At 42.0% G+C, this 23,421-nt stretch overlaps 1 protein-coding gene across 1 annotated transcript in view; it reads right to left on the bottom strand.

Annotated features, from left to right (window-relative positions):
- Positions 1–23,421, bottom strand: part of PPFIBP2 (PPFIA binding protein 2) — a 192,783-nt gene that overhangs the window by 100,330 nt on the left and 69,032 nt on the right. Inside the window, exon 2 of the mRNA XM_065402713.1 lies at positions 10,432–10,646. Coding sequence (XP_065258785.1) covers positions 10,432–10,646 — 215 coding nt within the window. The remainder of the gene's footprint in view (positions 1–10,431; positions 10,647–23,421) is intronic.

Here is a 23,421-nt window from a genome sequence, read left to right as displayed (position 1 = left end):
GGTCAGGGAGCCCATGTAAACGCTCTCTCTTCACCACCTCACGCATTACCATTAGCCTGTCCTCCACCCCCTGCTTCCAATGCTTAACCCTCCTACTGCTTGGGCTGGGCAGGCCTTAGAAGTTACATATATCCTTGGAGACTGGGGGGAAGCGGGCCAGGACCAAGTTTCACTGGCAGGTTTTGAACGTGAAAATGCCCTAGGCATCCAAAACCCCATGTCTGCAGATAGGGAGTGGTAAGGGGGTGTGATAGGGTGACCAGATAGCAAGTGTGAAAAATCGGGACGGGGATGGGGGGATAATAAGTGCCTATATAAGAAAAAGCCCCCAAAATTGGAACTGTCCCTATAAAATCAGGACATCTGGTCACCCTAGGGTGTGGTGCGTCTCATCAGTAGAGTGGGAGTGTGAATGTGCTGAAAAGGAAAATCAGGCCATTTGAGCAAAAGGCAGCAGCCCTTTTACATGTGGTGGGAAATGACTGTAGAAACATGAACAGGCATCTCCAACAGTTGGTTCTCAGCCATTTGGTCAAGACCAAGTCACACTCCCTGGATGACAAGCCCAACACAAATGATGTACATTATAGCATATTTGGACCAAGCAGCAACAGAAACAAGAAGCAAGCAGCTTGTCTCTTTGTCAGAAGTAGAAACAATTTTGATGTTGGAACTAAAACTCTTAAGTGCTTATTTGGAATTTTGCATGTGGAAGCATCAGTGCGTAGCCAGGACACAAGACTTTTAACTTGCAAAGGACATCAAACAGTTTTTTTAATCCTTTCCTCTTTTCTAAGCCAGCATGATTAAGCCAGGCTCCTATTACATATGCTGGATGAAAACATAACTCCTTGAGCAGGTGCAGGAGACTTTGGAGCCTTTCCCAATTGCAGGTCATACTATACCATAGCTCTATAGCACATTTGGCCTTCCTGGTAGTTCAAGCAATAACTGGCTCTCTTCTCTTAGTTTACATAAAGAAAGTATCACCAGTGCTTGGACAGAAGTTACTATTTACTTGTTCATTCATAGACATTTACACATTCTTGGCAATTTCAAACATTCTTTGCCACATACTGAAATACACTTTCAGACACAGTCACAAAGGAGCTACAATTTACATTTGAGGTTTCATTAAATTTACTTAAAATAAAAATGCAGAATATAGGAAATTTAAATACTTAGCCTTGGTGTAAAATTAACTAAAACAAAACTCCTGTTATGGACATCCAAAACCAGCAGGTCTGCTCCAGCTAGGGAAAGGTATGTCAATATGGAAAATGTGAACTTGGAAAATGTTTGATGAGACTATGTAAAAATCTCTGCTAGTAGTCTGACTTACCAGCTCAGGCTTGCAGTATTTCGCCTGACAGGTTTCCATGTACTACTGAAATTATGAAATATGTAATAAGTGACATGATAAAATGGACTGGCTTCACACACTCTAGTGTTTTACAGTTTATTTTTTTATTTAAAAAAACTGAGCAAAGGCTTATCTACAGTATTTTATTATAACCTGGCAGGGAATGACACCTTGTTTCTAGATCTGTTTTGATTCTAGATTCACTATGCGCTAACTGAGAAATAAGAAGTCAGTCTTTTGGAATTAGAAATACTTAATACAATAACATTTATATAAATCCTGTACCTAGTGCTATGATTATCAATTATACTGCATCATTATTATAGTATATCAGGCAGCAGTGTGATCCTTCCTCCAACTAAGTGAGATAGAGTGCAGGCTGGGTTATTTTCCTCTTAAAACATTCCCTCCAGTGTTGAATAGGAAATAAAACAACTTCAGCATTTACTCAGATTGTAAACAAAACCTATCAGCATATGTATCCTGTTTTATTTATGTGTATATGAGCTACAATATTTAGGTTTTTTAAGCTATTCAGTACTGGAAAGATGATAAAACCTGAAAATATATTTAGCTGGAACCAAAGTCGAAGTGCACCTCCATAGGCAATGTTGTGCTTTTGACCTGAATTATAAGATACTGTTATCTTTATTGGGGGAGATATTGTGTTGTCTTACAGATATGACAGGCCAGATTACCCAAATACATTTTGTACAGATTGAATGTCTGAACGACAGCTGTAAGCAAGAATACTTTAGGTCTATACTGTTTCTATACAATTCCAGTAAGATCTCCAAATCCAGTATTGGATATCCAGAAACAGAGATTTTTATCATGGCTATCTCTATCTCACACTTGTGGCACCACTAGTTTTTATCTAGTTTTCATGATCTAATAAAATAAATCCCTCCTTATTCAGCCCTTGATAGATAACAATTCCTTCAACAAAAGCCTCCTCTCTCACACAGACAGCAAATTACTTTTAAACCTCAATATCTGTAAAATTAGAGCAGTGCATCATACTATATCAATAGGAAGAGCTGGAAATTGCAGTGGCAAAGTCAGATGATATATAAAATGAAGAATTGTCAGCAAGCGGAGCTTTAGGCACAAGTGGAAAAGAACTTTTACACATTTGTCAGCTGCTTATTGCAAGGGGAAAAGACACTAGATGACAGCTGAGGCTTTGATACACCGGATTTGTCCTGATCCATTATTCAAAATCCTTCTAAAGGCAAATGTGCAATTGCTATCCCCCAATGGGTTCTTGAAAACACACAGAATAGTCCCCGCTACAAGTCCTATGAACTAATGAAGAGGAGGTATTCCAAATGGGGGAGGGGGAGAACTCTACATTTTTATTATAGACACCCCAAACCTAGCTCTGACCACTGTGAATCCCCCTGCTCAATTCCTGGCAGGAATTCTGAGAGGTGGTCATGTTGAGACTGTGGGACAGCACTGCTGACTAGAACATGGGTGCAAATAACTGTGGAAAAGCAGAATCAATGTTTCCTTTTTGGGCAAACATCTGAAGAGAGCCAGTTTGGCCCCATTGATTGTAAGATTACTTCTAACTTGTGGCTTTTGTTTGCACTGTGTTGATTTTTCCCTATCTTCGCTGAATAGCTAGTACAGTAAACAATTGTAATGTTAGTTTCTGAAGATTTATCATTTCCAGGCAGGGCAAACCTAGAATAAATCATATCTGTATTGCGTACTAGAGTATCCACATCAAGCCCTGGCTATTTATATGGGGGAGCCAATGCTGTCTGGCATTCAGCAATAGCTGAAATGTAAAGACACTCCTACCACTCCTCTCCCCTGACCACACTTCTTAAGGGCTGTTAGAAGAGTTGATATAGCAGCTCTATACCTACACAGGGGGAATTCTCAACTGGCCAAATCTGCCAGCTTTTGAGCCACTTTGTGCTCGGAGATCAATGAAAAGGAGTCACAGTGCATCTCAGAACTGGGTCCTATGTTTTTTTTTTGTTTTTTTTTTAATACAAAAGTGCTATTCAGAAAAGGTATTCCAGCATTGTGTTTTAAGTCAGAAAAAAATAGATGAATGAAAATCAATGCAAAACGAAGGGTTTCTTTTACTCTCCAAAGTCTCTCTGCAGGTCAGTTTTCAATGTTATGTGTGCTAATTCCACTTGGTGCTAGGGAGATCAAACTATATTTAGATCCATGATGACTCTCAACAGTTAAGTTCTACAGTCAAGTTGTTTCCGGATAAATGTATCAGTCTCAATTGGCACTACACAGAAGAGTGTCTATCCTCATCCCAATGTGGGAGAGTCAGCTGCAGATGAAAATTTATAGAAATGTATAGAAGTTATACATTTCCTTAAATCAGCCAAATCCTTCAAATCAAATATAGATATTGTATGCAACTCACTTAAAAGGGCACTGATTAAGCTAAAATAAATTATTTTTGCAAAAATAGAATTCCTTTACCTATGTTACTGCTAACACCTTAGATCACTAAAATAAAACAATTGAACCTTTAATTTACTTTACACTATTTATGCACTTCACTTATTTGCATTTCTCTCAGCTTGACCAATGAAAACTGACTGGTCATTTTATAACTTTAGTTTATAGTTTACAGATTATTAGGCCAAAAGAGACCACTGTGATCATCTAGTCTGGCCTCCTGTATAACACAGGCTTTAGAACTTTCCTGCATTAATTCCTGTTTGAACAAAAGCATATCTTTCAGAAAAACATAGTTAATTTCACTTTCAGATCCTCATGCACTAATACAACTCTGCAGTGTCTGAGTTGTGAACAGGGTAGTGTTTACTTGATAAAAAATATTTCTGTAAAAATTTTATAAATAAGTTTGAGGAAAATATTATTGGCATCAAGTTTGGTAAAAGCTATGTTTTACAAAATCCATATTTTGGGCCAATTTGACCGCACCGCGTCCCTTAAATTTCTGTACAAATAAGAATGAGCTATTACCAGTGGACAATATTATAATTATATAAATTCTTTCCACCTATACAATGACACTTACCCAAATATCTCTGTGACATTGCGCCCCATTCACTCCCCACACAAGAAGATTCCTCAAAACACCTGAGGAACAAAGACTGAACTGGGGGAAGTGCTGGACCCAGGCTAAAGGGATTTCTAACCTATGTATGAAATGCCTGGGGATTCCAAGCTGTAAAGCAAGTGCAGCTTGCCCCTTAAGAATCTGCAGCTTGCTTGTATCATCTCTTAGAATGAGAATCTGCTAATTCATATCCAGTCTAGTGTATTAAGCTTAGTTTGCATTTTTTGTTTATTTACTAGGTAATCTGCTTTGATCTGTTTGCTACCCCTTATAATAGCTTAAAATTTACCTTTTCTAGTTAATAAACTTGTTTTTGTTTTAATCTAAACCAGTGAGCTTTGACTGGAGTGCTTGGGGGGAAATCTCTGCTTGGTTACCACAAGTGTGCCTTATTCTCTTCACATTGAGGGAGAGGCGGACCGGGTATTAAACTCATATACTGGCAAGATTTGACCAGAGCAGGACCATATTGCTCTGGGGTCCCAGGCTAGGAAGCTGGTGGTTAGAGAGCCTGCATGTAACTGCAGCTGGGTGTGTCCCTACCTGTATGAATGCTGGTGAAAGTGCAGGCTGGAGGGCTTTGCAGCTTGTCACAGCAGTACAGTGTGAGAGGGAGCCCAGGCTGGTGGGTCAGAGGGGTCAGTGGTACCCCAGTTCCAGGTGGCAACCCAGGGGGAACCCATCACAATCTCCAGGTGCTTTGCAAAGCAGTAATATCCCCATGTTATGGGCTGAGAATTCTGAAAAGTTCATCTCAGTTGCATTTAGAGAAGTGGGGAGCAGAGGAATTTGGCACCAAAAACTGCAATTCAGCAAAGTTAAGCACATGCAAATTTTAAATTTTGAAGTCAATGGGTCATAAACACATTTGTAAACTTAAGCTTGTTTTTTTCTTTTGCTGAACTGGGGCCTAGTGGTTTGATGCAAAACCCGACTAAGTCAATGGAAAGACTCCCTTTGACTTTAATAGGCATGAATGGACCCTCATTAAAGAGCTCTTATTGGTAGATAAGTACTAGCTAAGAATTTATGGGCAGGCTATTCTATTTAATCTGTTGAATGGGATGTTTTTAATTAGTGTGGAAGCACCCAGAGTAATAAATAGGCACTTGTTACAAATCAAGAGTAGATGAAATAAAATAAATCAAATAATTTAAAAAATATGTATAGTATTTCAGATTTTTCTACTCTTCTTTTTTCCTTACCATCTGGCGAATAGAGTTATCAAGTTTGCCAGAGTTGCATTTCTCAAAGTGAATATGGTAAGGAAAATATTTCCATGTTTTCAAGAGTCAGCAGCTTTCTAATGGCCAATGTACAATGTTCCATGGTGAAGTGGTTTAAACTAACTACAGACATTTTACAATCTATGAAACTAGATTGTCACTCATGTTAAAAATCATGTTAGAATTATTCTCAGGTCAAGTGGATCCAAACATTCTTAGGGGAGAAATGCATCTTTGCAGAGCCTAACACACAAAAAAGCATTAGCAGTGCAGAATTTCATTTGGAGTTAGCAAAATGAAATGGTAACTAAATATGTATCATTTAGTTGACCAAGTCAAGCACAGTCAGTGGTTAATTTTTAATGTTGAAATTACTATCCGCTTTGTGATACGTCATTTGGTCCTTACACTACTGAAATATTTAGCAATAACTGTGGTACTATATCCAAAGTCATTTTACATCCATTCGCCCCTTAGATTTCATTTTGCAGTGTGTCAGATACAAATACAAAGCATTTCTAAACGACACAGACCTGTTCACCCACAGGCACAGAATCTCAATACAGTTCTTACTGTATGAGTAAGTAATTACAAAAACAACAGGGAGTCCGGTGGCACCTTAAAGACTAACAGATTTATTTGGGCATAAGCTTTCGTGGGTAAAAAACCTCACTTCTTCAGATGCACCCAATTAACACAGCTTTATTCCATCTTAACCGTGTCAAAACAATAGTCCTGTTCTAAGTTACAGAGAATGTTAAGCCCTACTTAATGAGCTACCTACATCTAATACACCCAATATATTTCCTGTGAAACTCAGTTCTAACTTACCCTCATGTCAGAGAAGGGTAGATTTGTCCCGCAGTGTTTGGAATCAGAGTCCTAGCAGGTCTAGAATTTGAAGTCTAATAAAAAAAGCCAGGCAGGAATAGCTACACCTCTCTTCCTCTAGATTTGAAAATTGCACTGACACAGCTTTTGAGGCTGTTACTTCAAGAACTTTTTGTGCACCTGGGTTCTCAGTAGCATTTCTGTCTGTTATGCATTCAGCTAGTTCATACTAAGGAACCACAACTAGTTACACCACATCCACTTATGTCAGACCGTTTGGGATATGTTTTAAAGTTACAGAAACATCAGCAGCTTCAGAAGCATCACTCCACACAGTCCTCCTTTAGTCTCAGGAACCTTGGGGTTCCCTGATCACAGGCTGAGAGAGAATAGAAGCCTTATGGTATGAGCTTGTGACCTCACTAACTTTACTACTGCAAATGGTCTGTTTTTAGAGCCTTTCCATTCATTCTGATGGGTTCTGGGTCAGGCCCTTATTTTCATAAGTACAAACTTCATCTCTACAGGAACCATGGAATCACAACCAATCCTTTCCATAGTAAAGGATTAAAATAGACACTTACAAAAATGCAGGTGAGCAATGATGGGCATAAAACTTTCTGGTTATGTTATTATTTTGGATTTACACTCTATGAATATAACTAAATTCCATGGCACCTTACATACTTACATCTATAGCAGATACTCCCGAAAAGGCTACAGCTATAATTGGTTTACATTTAAAAATAAATGAGTGGATTTAGTACTTTGTGACAGGTAGTCTCTATTTATTGATAGAGCTGAAATAGCATGGGCAACAGTCATAAAGCTTCTCCCTCATCACCCTGCCAATGTGCTTCAATCCTGGCCTGGAGGGACCAAATTGCATAGCCTTGTCTACTTTAGCAAACTTTGTAGCTGTAATTCACCACTGGGAGTATCAATGACAGAATTGGTATTGTTCCAGAAGTTGCAAGCTCTTCCAGGCAGGGATTTTTGTTTTGTTTTGTTACATGTTTGAATAACAATGCTGTAGAGAGGACTTTTTTGGTCACTTTCCATTGTCCATCCCTACTCTACATTACTCCGGAAGATCTGAAACAGTCACAGTATGGTTAGGCGACCCAGAAGTGAGAACACCCACAGCATCTAGGGGGAATTCTAGTTATGAATTTTGCCAATGAGAAAACAGTTGAGTCTCTGTTCCTATTCAGTTACTGACCTTTGCTGAACAAAAATGTCAATTGTGAGGTTTGTTGCTTTAGTTTTATATGAGGATACACTCGCGAGCCCTCTCATCGGCTTCACTACTCCTGCCCTTGTGAGCGGCAGTAGCTATGTCAGTGGGAGACACTCTCCCACCAACATAGCGCTGTCCACACCGGCGCTATTGGCAGTGTAACTTGTGCTTTATTCACCCCTCTTGAGCAACATAATTTAGGGGGGAGGGATAGCTCAGTGGTTTGAGCATTAGCCTGCTAAACCCAGGGTTGTGAGTTCAATCCTTGAGGGGGCCACTTAGGGATCTAGGGCAAAATCAGTACTTGGTCCTGCTAGTGAAGGCAGGGGGCTGGACTTGATGACCTTTCAACATCCCTTCCAGTTCTAGGAGATAGGATATCTCCATTAATTTTTTTTATACCGACATAAGCTGTAGTGCAGACATAGCCTTAGTGCAGAATGGCAGACACTCTTTTGGGTAGCGTTTGCTACATGAAGCATACTGTACCTGTGCTTCTTAGACTGTACTGGCTATTGCTTTGCTTTGGTATTCAAATCCAGCCCTTAATAGTTTGGTTCCTGGCTATCTTGGGAGACCATCCTGCCTCACATATCACATTGGGTCCTTTTTACTACCAATCTTTTGATTTCAGTGCTCAGGACTGAAAGTGAAGTGTTCTCAGAGTATGACTCTTAACTCTGGAATTCACATCCAAGTTCACTGAGCAGACCATGAGTTTGATGACTTCCAATGGATGATGTACACATTTATTTGCTCAGGCTTTTTCTTGATGCCTCACCAGAGCTGCCACCACTGAGCAAGAGAATGTTTTGGAAATTACTTTTGCAATTTGTCATTTTGAATAGGCTGCCGTGAGTCATGTATATGCCCCTAGACACAGGGTTAGGTATATTCTTAGAAGTAAGTAAAAACAAAACAGAATATAATAAAGTGAAAAACATTAAAAAAGCAGAAATATTGTTCCACAGGAGACCCAAAGATAGATAGTACAAGTCACCACTAATTTGTTGTTTTTGAGAATATATAGCCCAGAAACTTCACTCAAATCAACACAGTTCATGACGTACTAGACAGGGCTGCAAGATTTGCAACTACAAATAATGATGTTTTGGGAAGGGAACTGTGGTTTCTGTTTTGGATAATTTCCCATATGGAGGAAAGTACTATATGAGAAAATGTGCATTTGTTACAAGATTAGTATAAAACAGAGGAGTCTAAATTCAAAGGGGATAATACTCAAAGTATTACCTGCCTCACAGAGATGCGAAGCTTAATTCATATTTGCACAAGAGAGGAACCAAAAGCAAAATCCCAGATCTAAACTCCCCTGAGCAATGTGGTTCAAGGCCAATCCATTTAGATGGTGCTATGAAAATGTAAAACCAGTATATGGAGTACTAAATATTTATATTTTAATAAGTACTTTCCTTTACCTACCATCGGGCCAGGACCTGAGAGCCTGCCTGAGTTCTTACCCAGGAAACTCAGCGGGAGTATGCCTGAGGGAGGACTGAACAAGAACTGATCTCAGGATTTGGCTGACAGATTCCAATACTGAGAAATTAAATTTAACATTTTTAAAAACCACTAAATCTGCACCAACTTCCCATTCCTTCCTTTCATAAGGTTCCAGATGAAGATTTTCCAACCACAGCATTGCACCTCTAGAGTATGCAGTTCAAAGACAGGCCAGGCTAACAAAGACAAACAAAAGGCAGAAAGTATTCCAGAAGCCTTAGCACATATTAAGAGCAGGACAGCTATGGTAGGTGATGCACATTGGATCGGAAGCTAGAGTCACAATTAGGAAAGAGCAAAATGGTTTGGTGGAGCCAACCAAAACCGCCACCACCCACCCATACAAACAAACCTTTTGGAAGCTCTGAAAACACTTGGTTAACTCTCATCCCCCTCACCTAATCACCACACATCTGCAGAAGCAGGTCTTCTTGGGGAGGTGCATTTTGGCAGTCTACACCCATTTCTCCTCCTCCACTTATACTGGGTCTCTTCTTCAAGAGGTTGCCTGATGGCCTGCTCACCACTCCAGTGAGCCTCGGTCTCCTTAATTAGATGACCAGGTGGCTCATTTCCCTACCTGCCTCCTAACCCAGCCTTGCACTCTCTGGTGCAACAGGAGCAAAAAGTGAATCTCTCTGCTATGCTCACTGCTCTCCTCTCTTAATAAACCCAAAGGGTACTTTGGAAAGTCAGGATACCCCTGAGTGGGGACACCACAATGTAGAAGGCTAGGAGCATATGAGATCCCTTTTATCCCTTTCCATCTTAGCTGCCTCAGAAGCACATGCCACTCCACACAGTCACATTCTGAACCAGGGACTAGAAGTGAAAAGTTCTGTATCCAGTTACAAATCCCCTGATTCAATTGCTTTTCTCCAGGTGAGGGCAACAGAAAGGGCACGGAAGGAGGGGCAGCACTTTTAAACTTTCCTTTCCACCTCCTCCTCTCCATCCTCCTCCTCCCACCATAGAATGAGATCTCTACCACCTTCCTAGACCTTCAACCCCCAGCTATGCTAGCCTAGTACAGACAGCTGAAGTACACTACGCGTTCTAAGGGCTAAAACTTGAGTAGATTGCTGCAGCTTGAATTCCATTACTAAAAGAACTGAACCATGAGATACGGCAGTCAACATTATTCCCCAACCAGATGGAAAAGTTGTCCGTGACGACTCACCAGGTTTTCCTCCAGCCACTCCCGTATACATCTTGCTGTATCCCCCGGTATCTGATTCCGTAATGCTTCTCTCTCTTGAGGATCCTCTAGCATTTCTAGTGCCATCTTCAGGTCTTCTAGCAGATGCAAAATTTGGAATGTGCCCAAATATACTGATGGAGCAGGTGACACAATGTCATATATGCCATTTGCATACTCTGTGGCTGCCTTAGTACCTAATACAAGTAGTAAAGAGAGGGAGAAAAGAGATTTTTATAAAAATGTTAAAGGTCTCCAATAAATATATGGATGTAATTCGATGATACCACAATAGCTACACTCCAGATGCTACTCTGTGGGCATTATTAACAATTAATGAAAAGGTAAATATGACATCTTTCTGATAGCACTTACACATTTTTGAGTTAGTTATTATTTAAACAGACAAATAAATGTCCCCTTTCAGAATGAGGCAGAGGTGTAACATTCAGATCACTACATTTTAAAAAAAGGATACTGGGTCCAGGATAGATTTGCTAAAGCTCCATAAACACAAACCAAACCACCCCCAAACCACCTGCAATTATCCTTACCAACCATTAGATGTCACAATGTAGTTGAAAGACCCCACACTAGCCCCATTTCTCCTGTATTACAAAAAGGACTTTTGTTGTATTTTAATAAGAAATCCAGGTGAGAACAGGTTTCATTACAATCATGACAGAAAAACTAAGCTTTGGCAGAAAAAAAAAATCAGAGTTAGCTATATAGACTGCTAGCAAATCCCTTCTCACCCTCTTAAAACAGAATCCAGCCATACTGAGAGAGAAAAAGGCACAGTACATATGCAACTCCACTAAAGTCTTAGCAGAGGGCAGAAGTTAGTCCTTAGATAAAGTTTTTAGTTCCAAAGTATCAGCTTGGTATTGATTAAAATTACCAAAAGATGGACAGGAAATTGGAACTGGAAAGAACCCATTGCTGATGTAATGCTTTCCTATCACTTAAAAAAACCCCAACAAGGTGGGGTTAGGAGACATTTCCCCATGACATGATGTAAATTTAGCTCATTCAGCAAGGTCCCCTCCCTTCATATGGTAATCATGCATTGATTGGGTTGAAAGAGTGCCAACTAAATGCAAGCCTCAGAAATTTGGATTGTGGCTTCAATATGGAGGAGTTTGTTTTCCTTACACAGGAAAACTGGATAGCATCCTTGGCTTAGTAAAACACTTGATAGCACAGAAGATAGTCATCAGTAGTTTAAGCTCTTCCTCTTCTCCCCCCCCCCCCCCAACAATGTGGGAAGGGAGGGTCAGAAACAAAAGGGCCAACACAGGGTGGGGAAAAACTTGCGTTTATAAGTGTTAAACTCCAATTAGAACATAGGAATTGCCATACTGGATCTTGTTCCATCTAGTCCAGTATCCAGCATGCATACTATAGAAGAAACTGAAAGAAACTCTGTGGTGAGCCATATGTGAGATAATTTGTTCCTCATGAAACCTTCTCTTAACCCCTAACAGTTAAGAGACTGGCATAAACCTTCAATCAAAGTTTTTTTCTTCCTTCAAAAACATTTTTGTTAATATTTTGTTGTAATTCTGGATATTATCTATATAAATGTTCAAGTCCTTGCTGAATCTTGCTAAATTCTTGGCCTCAACAACTTCCTGCATCGATGAGTTCCACCTTTTAATTATGGCTTGTGTGAAAAAGAGGAGACTCTTATGAGAAGGGTCCCTGAAGAGGGCCGGGGGTGGGGGGTGGGGTAGAAATAAACTGTAGGGTATAACCCTCCACCACAGTATCGAGGACCCAGCGGTCTGAAGTTATAGCGGTCCATGTGGGGAGGAAAAAAGAAAAGCGGTTGGAGAACAACAGGACAGACGGATACAGAATACTCTGCGCTCAGGTATGATTGGTAAGAAAAATAAATCCAAGCCTTTTCTTTTGGTAAATAAAGTGTCTTCAATGCAATCAAATTTCTTCATCAATGATTCAGGGTCTATTCATCATTCACCACCAGGGGGCTATCAGGCTGGATCTTGCAAGGTGCTGAGCATTCTAGCTTCGATGCAACAAAGCCCCATTGACTTGAAGTCTATGGGACTACTCACATTTTTAAAATTAAGCACATGCTTAAGTGCTTTGCTAGATTGGGGCCATAGTGCTCAGCACCCTGGAGGATCAAGCCCCTATATGGGTAACTTTGGGAGCTAGACACACAGATCCCAGTGCATCATTGAGAGAACATAATCCTTCCTCTCCCCTTTCCAAACACACGCACACACTCTCCTCTTTTGTGCTGTTATTTTTAATCCAATTTGCTGTGGGTTGCCATTGCAGCCCTTTTGCTCTTTGACTGAAGGGGGAGAAAGGGGGGCAGACAAATCCCCCTGGAGGCAATGCCAAGGCACAGTTCACCAGGGAGAGAAGATATGTAGAAATGTAGACACTCATTCAACATTTTAATGCATACAGCTTCCTATTTTGCTGGCTGAACATTGGCAGGACTCAAACAGATCATTGAGTTACTTCCTCTTGTTCAGTTCCTAAATATCTTTGTATTAAATAGAACATGCATTGTTCATCTGAAAAGGAGAATAGAAGAAAGAAACTGAAAAAACAGAACTAAAAACCCACAGGAACTAGTTTAATTAAACACTGTATATGTTCAATTTAACCATGTCCACACTAAAACTGCAAAGAGCACAAGCGAGTTACAATACCAGACAACAGACAGGTATGTGAATGCAAGAATGAGGATCGCCTTGCAGCCTGAAACCTGATGAGATGCTAGGATCAAAAGAAAGACTGCATGTGTTTTCCTACCATCCCCTTCTTGTTTAAAAACTCAACAGGGGAAAGATGGTTAAAGCAAAGGCACCTATCTGGAACTCAGGAAAAATGGGCTCAATTCCCAGCTCTGCCACACACACTCACTGTGTGATCTTAGGCAAATCATTTAATCTCTCTGTGGCCCAGTTTCCCATCTGTAAAGAAGGGAGAAGTAATATTTCCTTTCTCCCACCTTTTGTCCATATTTAGATTGTAAGCTCTGTGGGTAGGAATCTTCTGATACCATGTGTCTATACACTGTCTAGCACAATGGGTTCCTGATCTTGGCTGGGCCCTCTGGGCACTAATGTAATACAAATATGTTTTCCATGTGGCTCTTTGTAAAGTGTTTTCGGGACCAATTCAAGTAATCTTTTTAGGGTTAACCAACTCCTTTTTTGGCCTGCATATCCAGATAGTGGGTGACTGAGGTTACAAAGCTTCTGCTCAACGTATTCAAAAGTGTGGGGAGAACTGTACATCATTTTCAGTTACACGTTTCCTATTCTCTGAACATAAAAGCGTATTTGCAGTTCAAAGTTCTTTGAAGCCATTCAGCTAATTCCAGGGAAAGGTTGCTTTGGGGCAAATACATAAACAGTTTGGAAAGCAATGCATTTGCAGCCTTGTGAAATAAGTTACCAAAGGGAGCTATAAAATTATAGTGGACAGGAATTGGGGTGGCGGAGGGCATGGTAAATTGTTTCACAAGCCTAGAAATGCTAATGTCAGCTTTGTACATATTCTACATAGTGTTTTGTGTAGCTCCAAAGATTTGAAAAATATTTTGTTTGCAGCTACACAGGGACTTCAAACACTAAAGGCAAACTGCAGCAATTGGTTATAATGCTATAATCCTAGGCAGCTACATAACTGCTACATTCCCTCAGAGGTGCTGGGAAATTGAGTTCAGGCTTGCAGTTTCCTTTCAATTCTTCTATTGGGAAGACAGGGTCCACTTCCCCATGGAAAGGACAGAAAATTCATCTAAATCCATGACTATTGGGCAGTCCATTGAAGGCAAGGGCCACCAGTTTGAGAACCCCGTGTTCAGCCCTGCTCTTTACCCCCAATCCCTTTACCTCAAGTTGTATTGCATTCAGAGGGATTCCAATGGTAGCTTTTATTATCTTTTGTACTATTGTAGGCCCTACAGGCGCCAAGCCAAGATTCGGGTCCGACTGTGCTAAGCACTGTACATGCACATAGAGGGAGAGAGCTATCCCCTACCCACCAAAAAAATTACAATCCCAAGGGGAGAAATGGGGGATAGGCCAGCGGCTTCAAAGCTAGTGTGAAGAAATGCCTGCACTACAGGTGGATTACCATTGATCCCAGCAGAGAGTTTAGGGGCAGAACCACAGACCATTTTACCAGGAAGAGGAAAGCAAAAACCACCCTTCTCCCCACCCAAATAACTTAGGGAAATTCTGTAAAGAGAGCCTCAGACAGATTTCCTTTGCTAGACCATGTCCTGCAGGTTTTCTAGCCCAATGAGATTTGTGTTAAAAACAATTTGGTGGTGGCAAGAGAGAGAAGATATCTTTTCAGCGCAAAATCCAAAATGAACTTGTCTGCCCCAGAAAGCGTTGTGGTAACTTTAAGTAGGCTGTAGAGAACAAGAACGCTGTATCAAAAAAGCTGAATCTCTGAACGTATACAAATAATACATTCTTTGGTCTGTGGGGAAAGGGAAGGCATTTAGCCTCAAATAGTCACAAGGCTGCTTACATTTTTGTGATTTTCTTTTTGCTAATCTTACTTCTGTTCATAATGGAACAAAACAGCATTAAAGACAAATATAAATTCAGACATATTTACAGAAACTCTGTCAGTTTTTAACAAGTTTTATCATCCACAGTCTTCAAAAGCTATTTACTAGCTTAACTGACAACTGAATAACTAACATGAACAGACTTCTGAACCACAAAAGACCTTTGTGCCGCCGATTCTCCATCCTATGGGATAATAGCTAGCATGTTTTTAATGCCTCTTTTTGCCTACATTATTGTATCTTCTGCTCTTTGCACTTCTATTTCTTTTGAAACATATAGCTTCCACAATGGGGAGCCTGGAATTATAGATGGCTTGTAGTTTTCTTGGGCATCCCATAGCTAAGTTTGAAGTTAGTTTCTAGAAGGTGGAATATGAAGCTCCCTCACCCAACTTCTGTACTCTACAGAGAGAAACCAAACTCCTTGAAACTTCACATGGCATACTACAGCTCCTGGGAAATCTGGGAAACTAGAGATGTAAATATCAGTTTAAAACGTTAACCAGTTAAACGATTAAAATTATATTGTTTAGCCAGTTAACTGTTAACCGAGGTCCCTCCGGCTGGCCGGTGCAGCGTGACCGGAGTCGCTCCATCTGGCCAGCCCCGGTGCTGGGGCTGTTTCAGCATGGCCAAGGTCCCGTTGGGCCATCCGTGGCCCCTCCGGTCGGCCCAGCGCAACCAGGGCAGGGCCGGCCAGGGGTGGGACCACTCTGGCGGCGCAGGGCCTCCAGGGTTAACGGTTAAGGTCGGTTAACAGTAAGCCTAATGCTTACCGGTTATCCATTTAACCTTTTACATCCCTATGGGAAGCAAGTGTTTTGAAGTTCGTGACCCAGATCCTTCAACACGTGTAGGCAGCTTTGTGTCGCTCTAACAGTGGTGTAAGCGCTCCAACATTCTTCCTGCAAGAACTACCTCCGAAAGGCAACTTGTAAAAATGTTGGTTGAGCCAATCAGAATTCTCTGTCAAGGAGCCAACTCCTAGAAAGGTCATTTCTGGCCACAGTACTGGATGCCACCAAGTGGTGGCACCTTCTAGTTTGGAGGTACACAAGGCTAAGGTATTCACATTTTCCCATCTCAGGACCCTAATATAGCCCTATAGGTTCAGATGAACTGAAAATTTGTCTAATCAGCTCAAGCCATCTCTACTGCAAACCTTAAATAATAAAAGACATGGTATATATAAGTGGTACATATACTTAATTTAAATGTTGTAGTCTTACAAGAGCCACAGGAACAAAATGGTGTGATATGTTTTACTGTGTGTTAATTTAGACATGCAGTGCATGGTTATGTTTTGATGATCTAACACTTGTAGGCTTGAAGTATCTGGAGTTATAGTTGTAGAATTTAAATGGCATTTACTTACCATCCAAGGTTCTTGATTTAGAACCTGTTTTGACTGTAACATGGTTTTGAGACCTTTGCCTTTATTGTTTTGTAAAAATAGAGAGACCTAACTACTGATGTTCTAATTTCGTACTGATCTGTGGACTCTTCCTCATGTATGTCTCAACCATTTCCTTTACTGACATTCCCAGCTGTACACCTTGCTGTCTCTGCAATTACTCTCCAACCAACAAGTAAGACATTTTCTTAGCTGAAACATGGCTCTTAGTTTTTGCAGATGTAAGGCGACTGTTGTCCCCTTACTAAAACTCAGTGGGGGTGCTTTGGTTGGCTAACTCCCAGTACCAAAAGAAAGGGGAAGGGTCAATGGGAAATCAGCACACCAAGACTGACAGTCCCCAGGAACAATGGGGAGAGGCCAATGCTCCAGGTCAGCCTGATTGACAGGGCGGGCAGGCTAATCAGGGAGTCAGGAGGCCAGGGGGGTCCTGTCATCTATGTGAGCTGGAATTGCCTGGGTCAGAATTGGGCCAAGCTGAGCTGGGGAGCAGAGCCGTGCCAGCCAGAGGGGCCAGAAAAGCAGCCCAGGAAGCAGGTCAGTGCTGGGAGCAGAGTCACAGAAGCAGCCCACAGAGGAGACCTGTCCTGGGAGAAGAGCTGTAGCAACCAGAGCCAGAGGGGCCAGAGAAGCAGCCCAGGGAGCTGGAGGCAGAGCAGAAGCAGTGCTGAGGCCAGGGCCGGCTCTGGCTTTTTGGCCGCCCCAAGCCAAAAAAAAAAAAAAAAAACGGGGCAGCCAGAACGGCAAAGCAAAAAAAAACCAAAACCTGCGGCGCGACCGGAGGCAGGGGGACTCTGTAGATGTGCCCCGGCTAGCGGGGGGAGGGGGAGGCACCGGGGGGGGGAGAGAGAGAGAGAAGGGGGGTGGCCAGGGCTTCAGCGGGGCGCTGCCACGCGGCCCCTCCTGCCGTGCCCCCTGCCGCTCCGGTCGGCTGGGAGGGAAGGACGCAGGCTGCCCTGCCGGGCTTGCTGCAGGGCGCTCCCGTCCTCCGCACCGCCGCCCCCTACAGGGCGGCCGGAGCGGAACACCACAAAAAGAAAAAGAAAAAAGCGGCCGTGCCGCCCTAGGATTGGGTGGAATGCCGCCTCCTACAAGCTGCCGCCCCAAGCAGCAGCTTGCTCGGCTGGTGCCTGGAGCCGGCCCTGGCTGAGGCAGAGTGGAGCTGGAGCTGGGGCTGGAGCTGTCTGGAGCCCGGTGCAGTGAGCAGCTGTGGTAAGCGAGGGGGACCCTAGGCAGCGGGCCCAGCATAGGGAGGCGCCCCCAGCTAAGACACCTTGTAGGCCAGACTTGGAGGGTGATCGTAACCCCGACAGGGTGGGGGCGATGCTGAGAAGAAGGGTCCTGCCACCTAAAGCCTGAGGGCGTGTGGCCACCACCAGAGCAAGTGTCCGACCCGCAGCATCCCTGCAGCACAGCCAGGGCCTAGAAGGTAGTCTGGGACTTGTGAGGAACAGACTGAACTTCCCTTACATTCCAGAGATGCTGGTTGCAATGTCCCTGTACCACAGAGCGGGGTTGTGTGTTTTCCTTTAAACTTTCCCATTTTTTCTTAATTTTTTTAAAATTGATTGCTGTTTAATAAATTGTATTTGCTTTGAACTGTACGTAATGATCAGTGAGGGAAGCATCCAATGCACAGAGAGCACCCCGGAGTGGGAACACCCTAGCCCCTGCCCTAAGTGACCACAACAAGGTTTGGGGTCGAGCCCCGCAGGAATCCTGGGGTTACGAAGACTCTGCCACACAGGAGAGTGGAAGGGGAGCCCTCGAGGTCAGGCAGGCCTCTGGGTAAAGGAAGTGGGAGCTAGCCCATTTCCTCAGGGTAGTGTATAAGCCAGGAAAGTTCCCCACAATAGCAGGACCATTCCCACGCTTACACAGATACTAACTATGCCAGATCTACTATTACTATAGTGTCAGCATCTGGAATAGTACAGTTCCGAATATATCCTTGTATCATTCAGGGATATACAATAAGCTGCAAGAAATCATTTTTTTCTGAAATGTGGCGTAAGGCTGGCTCCTGGGAGCTTTTTTAAAATCCTACAAAACAAATTACAAAACAAAAACTGAACTTTTAAGGACAGTGCGCTGGTAAATTTATCTGCAATGAGCAGCACCTTACTTCATAAACTAATCAAAAAGAGTCCCACTGATTTCAAAAGGAACTACTTGTGGAGAAAGGCATTCGTCAATATAAGGGTATCAGAATTGGACCCTCAGAAAGAGAAACTGATTTTAAAAAGATAAATGTGGCAAGTTACATGTTTATTAAATGAATCAATTCCTTTCTGTATTTCACATACTGCACAATTTATGTGAGCATAACATTTCCCTCTTAATGCCACATTAGCAAGATATTATGAGTACTTGAAATGTACAGAGAAAAATGACTAATGATCTCAGCACTAACTGCCGTGTTATGAAAATCCTTGTCCATAAAGTAATAATACATGGACCAGGCATCAGTGGCCCTGATTCTAGTCCCAGCTTGATGAATGACTCACTGGGTCAGATGCCATGGGTCTCGGACCAATGCCTGCAGGGATGACGAGTGAGAGGGTGCTCCGGGCTGGGGTTGGAGCCGAGGGATTCGGAGTATGGGAGGGAGCTCCGGGCTGAGGCAGGGGGGTTGGTATGTGGGCTCTGGGCTGGAGGTGCAGGTTCCGGGGTAGGGCCAGAAATAAGGGGTTCAGGGTACGGGTGGGGGGATCAGGGCCAGGGCAGGGGGTTTGGGTGTGGGGGTGTGTGAGGGCTCCGACTGGGAGTGCAGACTCTGGGGTGGGGCTGGGGATAAGCGGTTAGCGGTGTAGAAGGGTGCTCTGGGCTGGGACCAAGGGGTTCGGAAGGTGGAAGGGGGATCGAGGCTGGGGCAGGGGGTCGGGGCGCGGGAGGAGGTCAGGGGTGCAGGCTCTTGGCAGCGCTTACCTCAAGCAGCCCCCGGAAGCAGCATCTTGTTCCCCCTCCGGCTCCTATGCAGAGGCATGGCCAGGAGGCCCTGCATGCTGCCCCGTCCGCAGGCGCCACCCCCACAGCTCCCATTAGCCATGGTTCCCGGCCAACAGGAGCTGCAGAGCTGGCACTTGGGGCAGGGGCAGCGTGCAGAGCTCCCTGGCTGCCCCTGCATGTAGGAGCCGGAGGGGGAACGTGCCGCTGCTTCCAGGAGTGGCGCGGAGCCTGGGCAGGTAGGGAGCCTGCCTTGTCCCGCTGAGCTGCCGACCGGACCTTTAATGGCCCGGTCAGCGGTGCTGATCGGAGCCACCAGGGTCCCTTTTCGACTTGGCGTTCTGGACAAAAACCAGACACCTGGCAACCCTACCCACTGACTCATCAGGATCTGTTGACTAGCAGAAGACTCCTGCCTTGTCACCTCTCCATAAAGCTTCCTGTTTCTGCCACACCCCTTGTCTGAGAAACTAGTGTCTAGGCCTGCTGCTGACCAGACCTCCGAGACCAAGTTCCTGCCTCCTCATTGGCTTTTCCCTCCTTGCTCCCATTACCTCATGTTGTTCCTACTCCCTCTTCCTAACTCGTTATTGCCGCTTGGCGTAACTCTGACACTGGCTTTGACCCCTGCTGTGACTTCTGGCTCTGACTCCGGTTTAACCCTTGACGTGGCTTCTAACTCTGACTCCAGCCTGACCTCTGGAGTGATTCTTGACTATGACCCCACCTCTACTGTGGGCTTCAACCATTAGGAGGCCCTGATAAAATTGTTTGATTTCAGCCAAGTCAATTAGATTCTCAGTACAACAGTTGTGTCATTTACAGAATGGAATTAATAATACATACCCTTGTAAAACGCCATGAGATCTCTGGATGAAGATATTAAAGGGCCTATGCACTAATTAATGCTCACCTGCTTCACAAGGTTTATTTTTTAGGGCTGTCAAGCGATTTAAAAAATTAATCGCGATTAATCGCACTGTTAAACAATAATAGAATACCATTTATTTAAATATTTGTGGATGTTTTCTACATTATCAATTTACTGATTTAAATTATAACAGAATACAAAGTGTACAGTGCTCACTTTATATTTATTTTTGATTACAAGTATTTGCACTCTAAAAAAAAAAAATAGAAATAGTATTTTTCAATTCACCTAATACAAATACTGCAATGCAATCTCTTTATCATGAAAGTTGAACTTACAAATGTAGAATTATGTACAAAAATAACTGCATTCAAAAATAAAAATATAACATTTTAGAGCCTGCAAGTCCACTCAGTCCTATTTCTTGTTCAGCCAATCGCTCAGACAAACAAGTCGGTTTACATTTGCAGGAGATAATGCTGCCCGTCTCTTGTTTACAATGTTAACTGAAAGTGAGAACAGGAGTTCTGCTGGCACTCTTGTAGCCGGCGTCACAAGATATTTACATACCAGATGCACTAAAGATTCATATGTCCCTTCATGCTTCAACCACCATTCCAGTGGACATGCGTCCATGCTGATGACAGGTTCTGCTCGATAACCGTTCAAAGCAGTGCAGACTGATGCATGCTCATTTTCATTATCTGAGTCAGATGCCACCAGCAGAAGGTTGATTTTCTTTTTTGGTGGTTCAGGTTCTGTAGTTTCTGCATCGGAGTGTTGCTCTTTTAAGACTTCTGAAAGCATGCTCCACAGCTCATCCCTCTCAGATTTTGGAAGGCGCTTCAGATTCTTAAAACTTGGGTCGAGTGCTGTAGCTATCTTTAGAAATCTCACATTGGTACCTTCTTTGCGTTTTGTGAAATCTGCAGTGAAAGTGTCCTTAAAATGAACAATATGTGCTGGGTCATTATCCGAGACTGCTATAACATGAAATATATGGCAGAATGCGGGTAAAACAGAGCAGGGGACATACAATTCTCCCCCAAGGAGTTCAGTCACAAATTTAATTAACACATTTTTTTAAACAAGCATCATCAGCATGGAAGCATGTCCTCTGGAATGGTGGCCGAAGCATGAAGGGGCATACGAATGTTTAGCATATCTGGCATGTAAATACCTTGCAATGCTGGCTACAAAAGTGCCATGCGAATGCCTGTTTTCACTTTCTGGTGACATTGTAAATAAGAAGAGGGCAGCATTATCTCCTGTAAATGCAAACAAACTTGTTTGTCTTAGCGATTGGCTGAACAAGAAGTAGGACTGAGTGGACTTCTAGACTCTGAAGTTTTACATTGTTTTGTTTTTCAGTACAGTTAGGTAACAAACAAACAAAATCTACATTTGTAAATTGCACTTTCACAACAAAGATTGCACTACAGTACTTTTATGAGGTGAACTGAAAAATACTATTTCTTTTGCTTATCATTTTTACAGTGCAAATATTTGCAATAAAAATAATACACAATTTGATTTCAATATATGTGAAAATGTAAAAAATATCCAAAATATTTAATAAATTTCAATTGATATTCTATTGTTTAACAGTGCGATTAAAACTGCAATTAATCATGATTAATCTTTTTAATCATGATTAATTTTTTTGGGTTAATTGTGTGAATTAACTGCAATTAATTGACAGCCCTAGTTTTTTATTATTAATTATTATTCCTATTTCACAGACAGAATCAGCATCACAAAGGGAAATAGAATTTAGGTGGTCTTGGCTCCCAGTGTTGTACTCAGATGATATCACTTGCTTAGTATATTAAAAGAAAGAAGGCAGGTTTTGGGGACAATAACCCAAATAGCTGAAATAACCTTTTGCAGGATCAAACACACTAAAAAAAAATCAGGAAATTCCAAAGTTCAGGTTGTTCTGGCAATGTTGGGTAAGGAATGAGAGAGAGAGACAATACCACATTCGTAAAATCACAAGACAAGACACTTGACTTTTTAAAAAAAAAATCAAAACTGCACCCAGTCATTTAAATAAGTCCTTCACATTCACCAAGAGAAATAAATCATGACGCACCAAATTATTTGCAGTACACAGAATCTTTGATGATGCACTTAATTCCTGTCCAGACAGTTACATGCAGTTCAGTACAAAACACCAGAGACCTGGCTGGCAACAGAAACAAAATCAAAACAGAATGTAGATAGTTAATATGTACATCCTCTGGAATAGCTAAGCAGCGGGACAACTAGAAAATATAGCAAGATGGTTTAAAATTCAAACACATACTCTTATGGGAAACAACGAGAATGAATCTGACTGAGCACCGTGGATATCAGGTCTTACTCCCCACTTGAAGGGGTGTTAGAAAAAGATGTGACTTGGGAGTGCTGGTAAGAGACCCCAGGTTATTTCTTGTCCCCTGTCACACTGAGTTAGGGTTACAAAGTTTATAACCTTGTCACTTCTAAATTTTTTCACGTGACAACAGAACAGATGAGAATTAGCTAATTCAACATTAACTAAATAACAGCATTTAACATTCTCTATCAAAAAAAAAAAAAAAAAAAAAGCCAGTATTTGCTGTCTCCTCCAGTTTAGTTCCAAGATGAACTGAGGACTATCTTTATGACAAGATCTTGATAAATATGTTTCCGGTGGTGGTAGGATAGGAAATTATATATTTCTCTGTCAGGGATCTTGTCTCAAAGGAGTCATTTATTGATGCATTTTCCCTTTCATATTCCTATTGTTTATATAAGTGTTCTAGTTTGCAATTTCAGAAGAACATTATTGTAATTCAGATAATCTGAGTATACTTTGTAAAATTTACAATACACAAATTTAATTAAGGTCTGAGACCGTCGGGAGCAGAACATCCACAGTATGAGCTATTTATTTCTTTTGTTCATCTGAAAATATTCCTGTGTTTTTATTAATATATAAAAAGGGAAAGACAATAGAATTCTAATTGAAATCCAAACTATTAAGGTAATTACACTGTATTTGGAAGATACAAAGAATACCACAAAATACAAAGATTATCAGCTTTAGCCACTGTTACTGTTGGATGTCCAATTACTTTGATCCAAGAGGAAACTAACAGCTCATTATTTTAATTATTCCATTTCAATCATCATTATTTC

Source organism: Emys orbicularis, chromosome 4 (genome assembly GCF_028017835.1).
Source record: "Emys orbicularis isolate rEmyOrb1 chromosome 4, rEmyOrb1.hap1, whole genome shotgun sequence".
Taxonomy (NCBI): domain Eukaryota; kingdom Metazoa; phylum Chordata; order Testudines; family Emydidae; genus Emys; species Emys orbicularis.
This window is presented reverse-complemented; position numbering and strand designations above follow the sequence as displayed.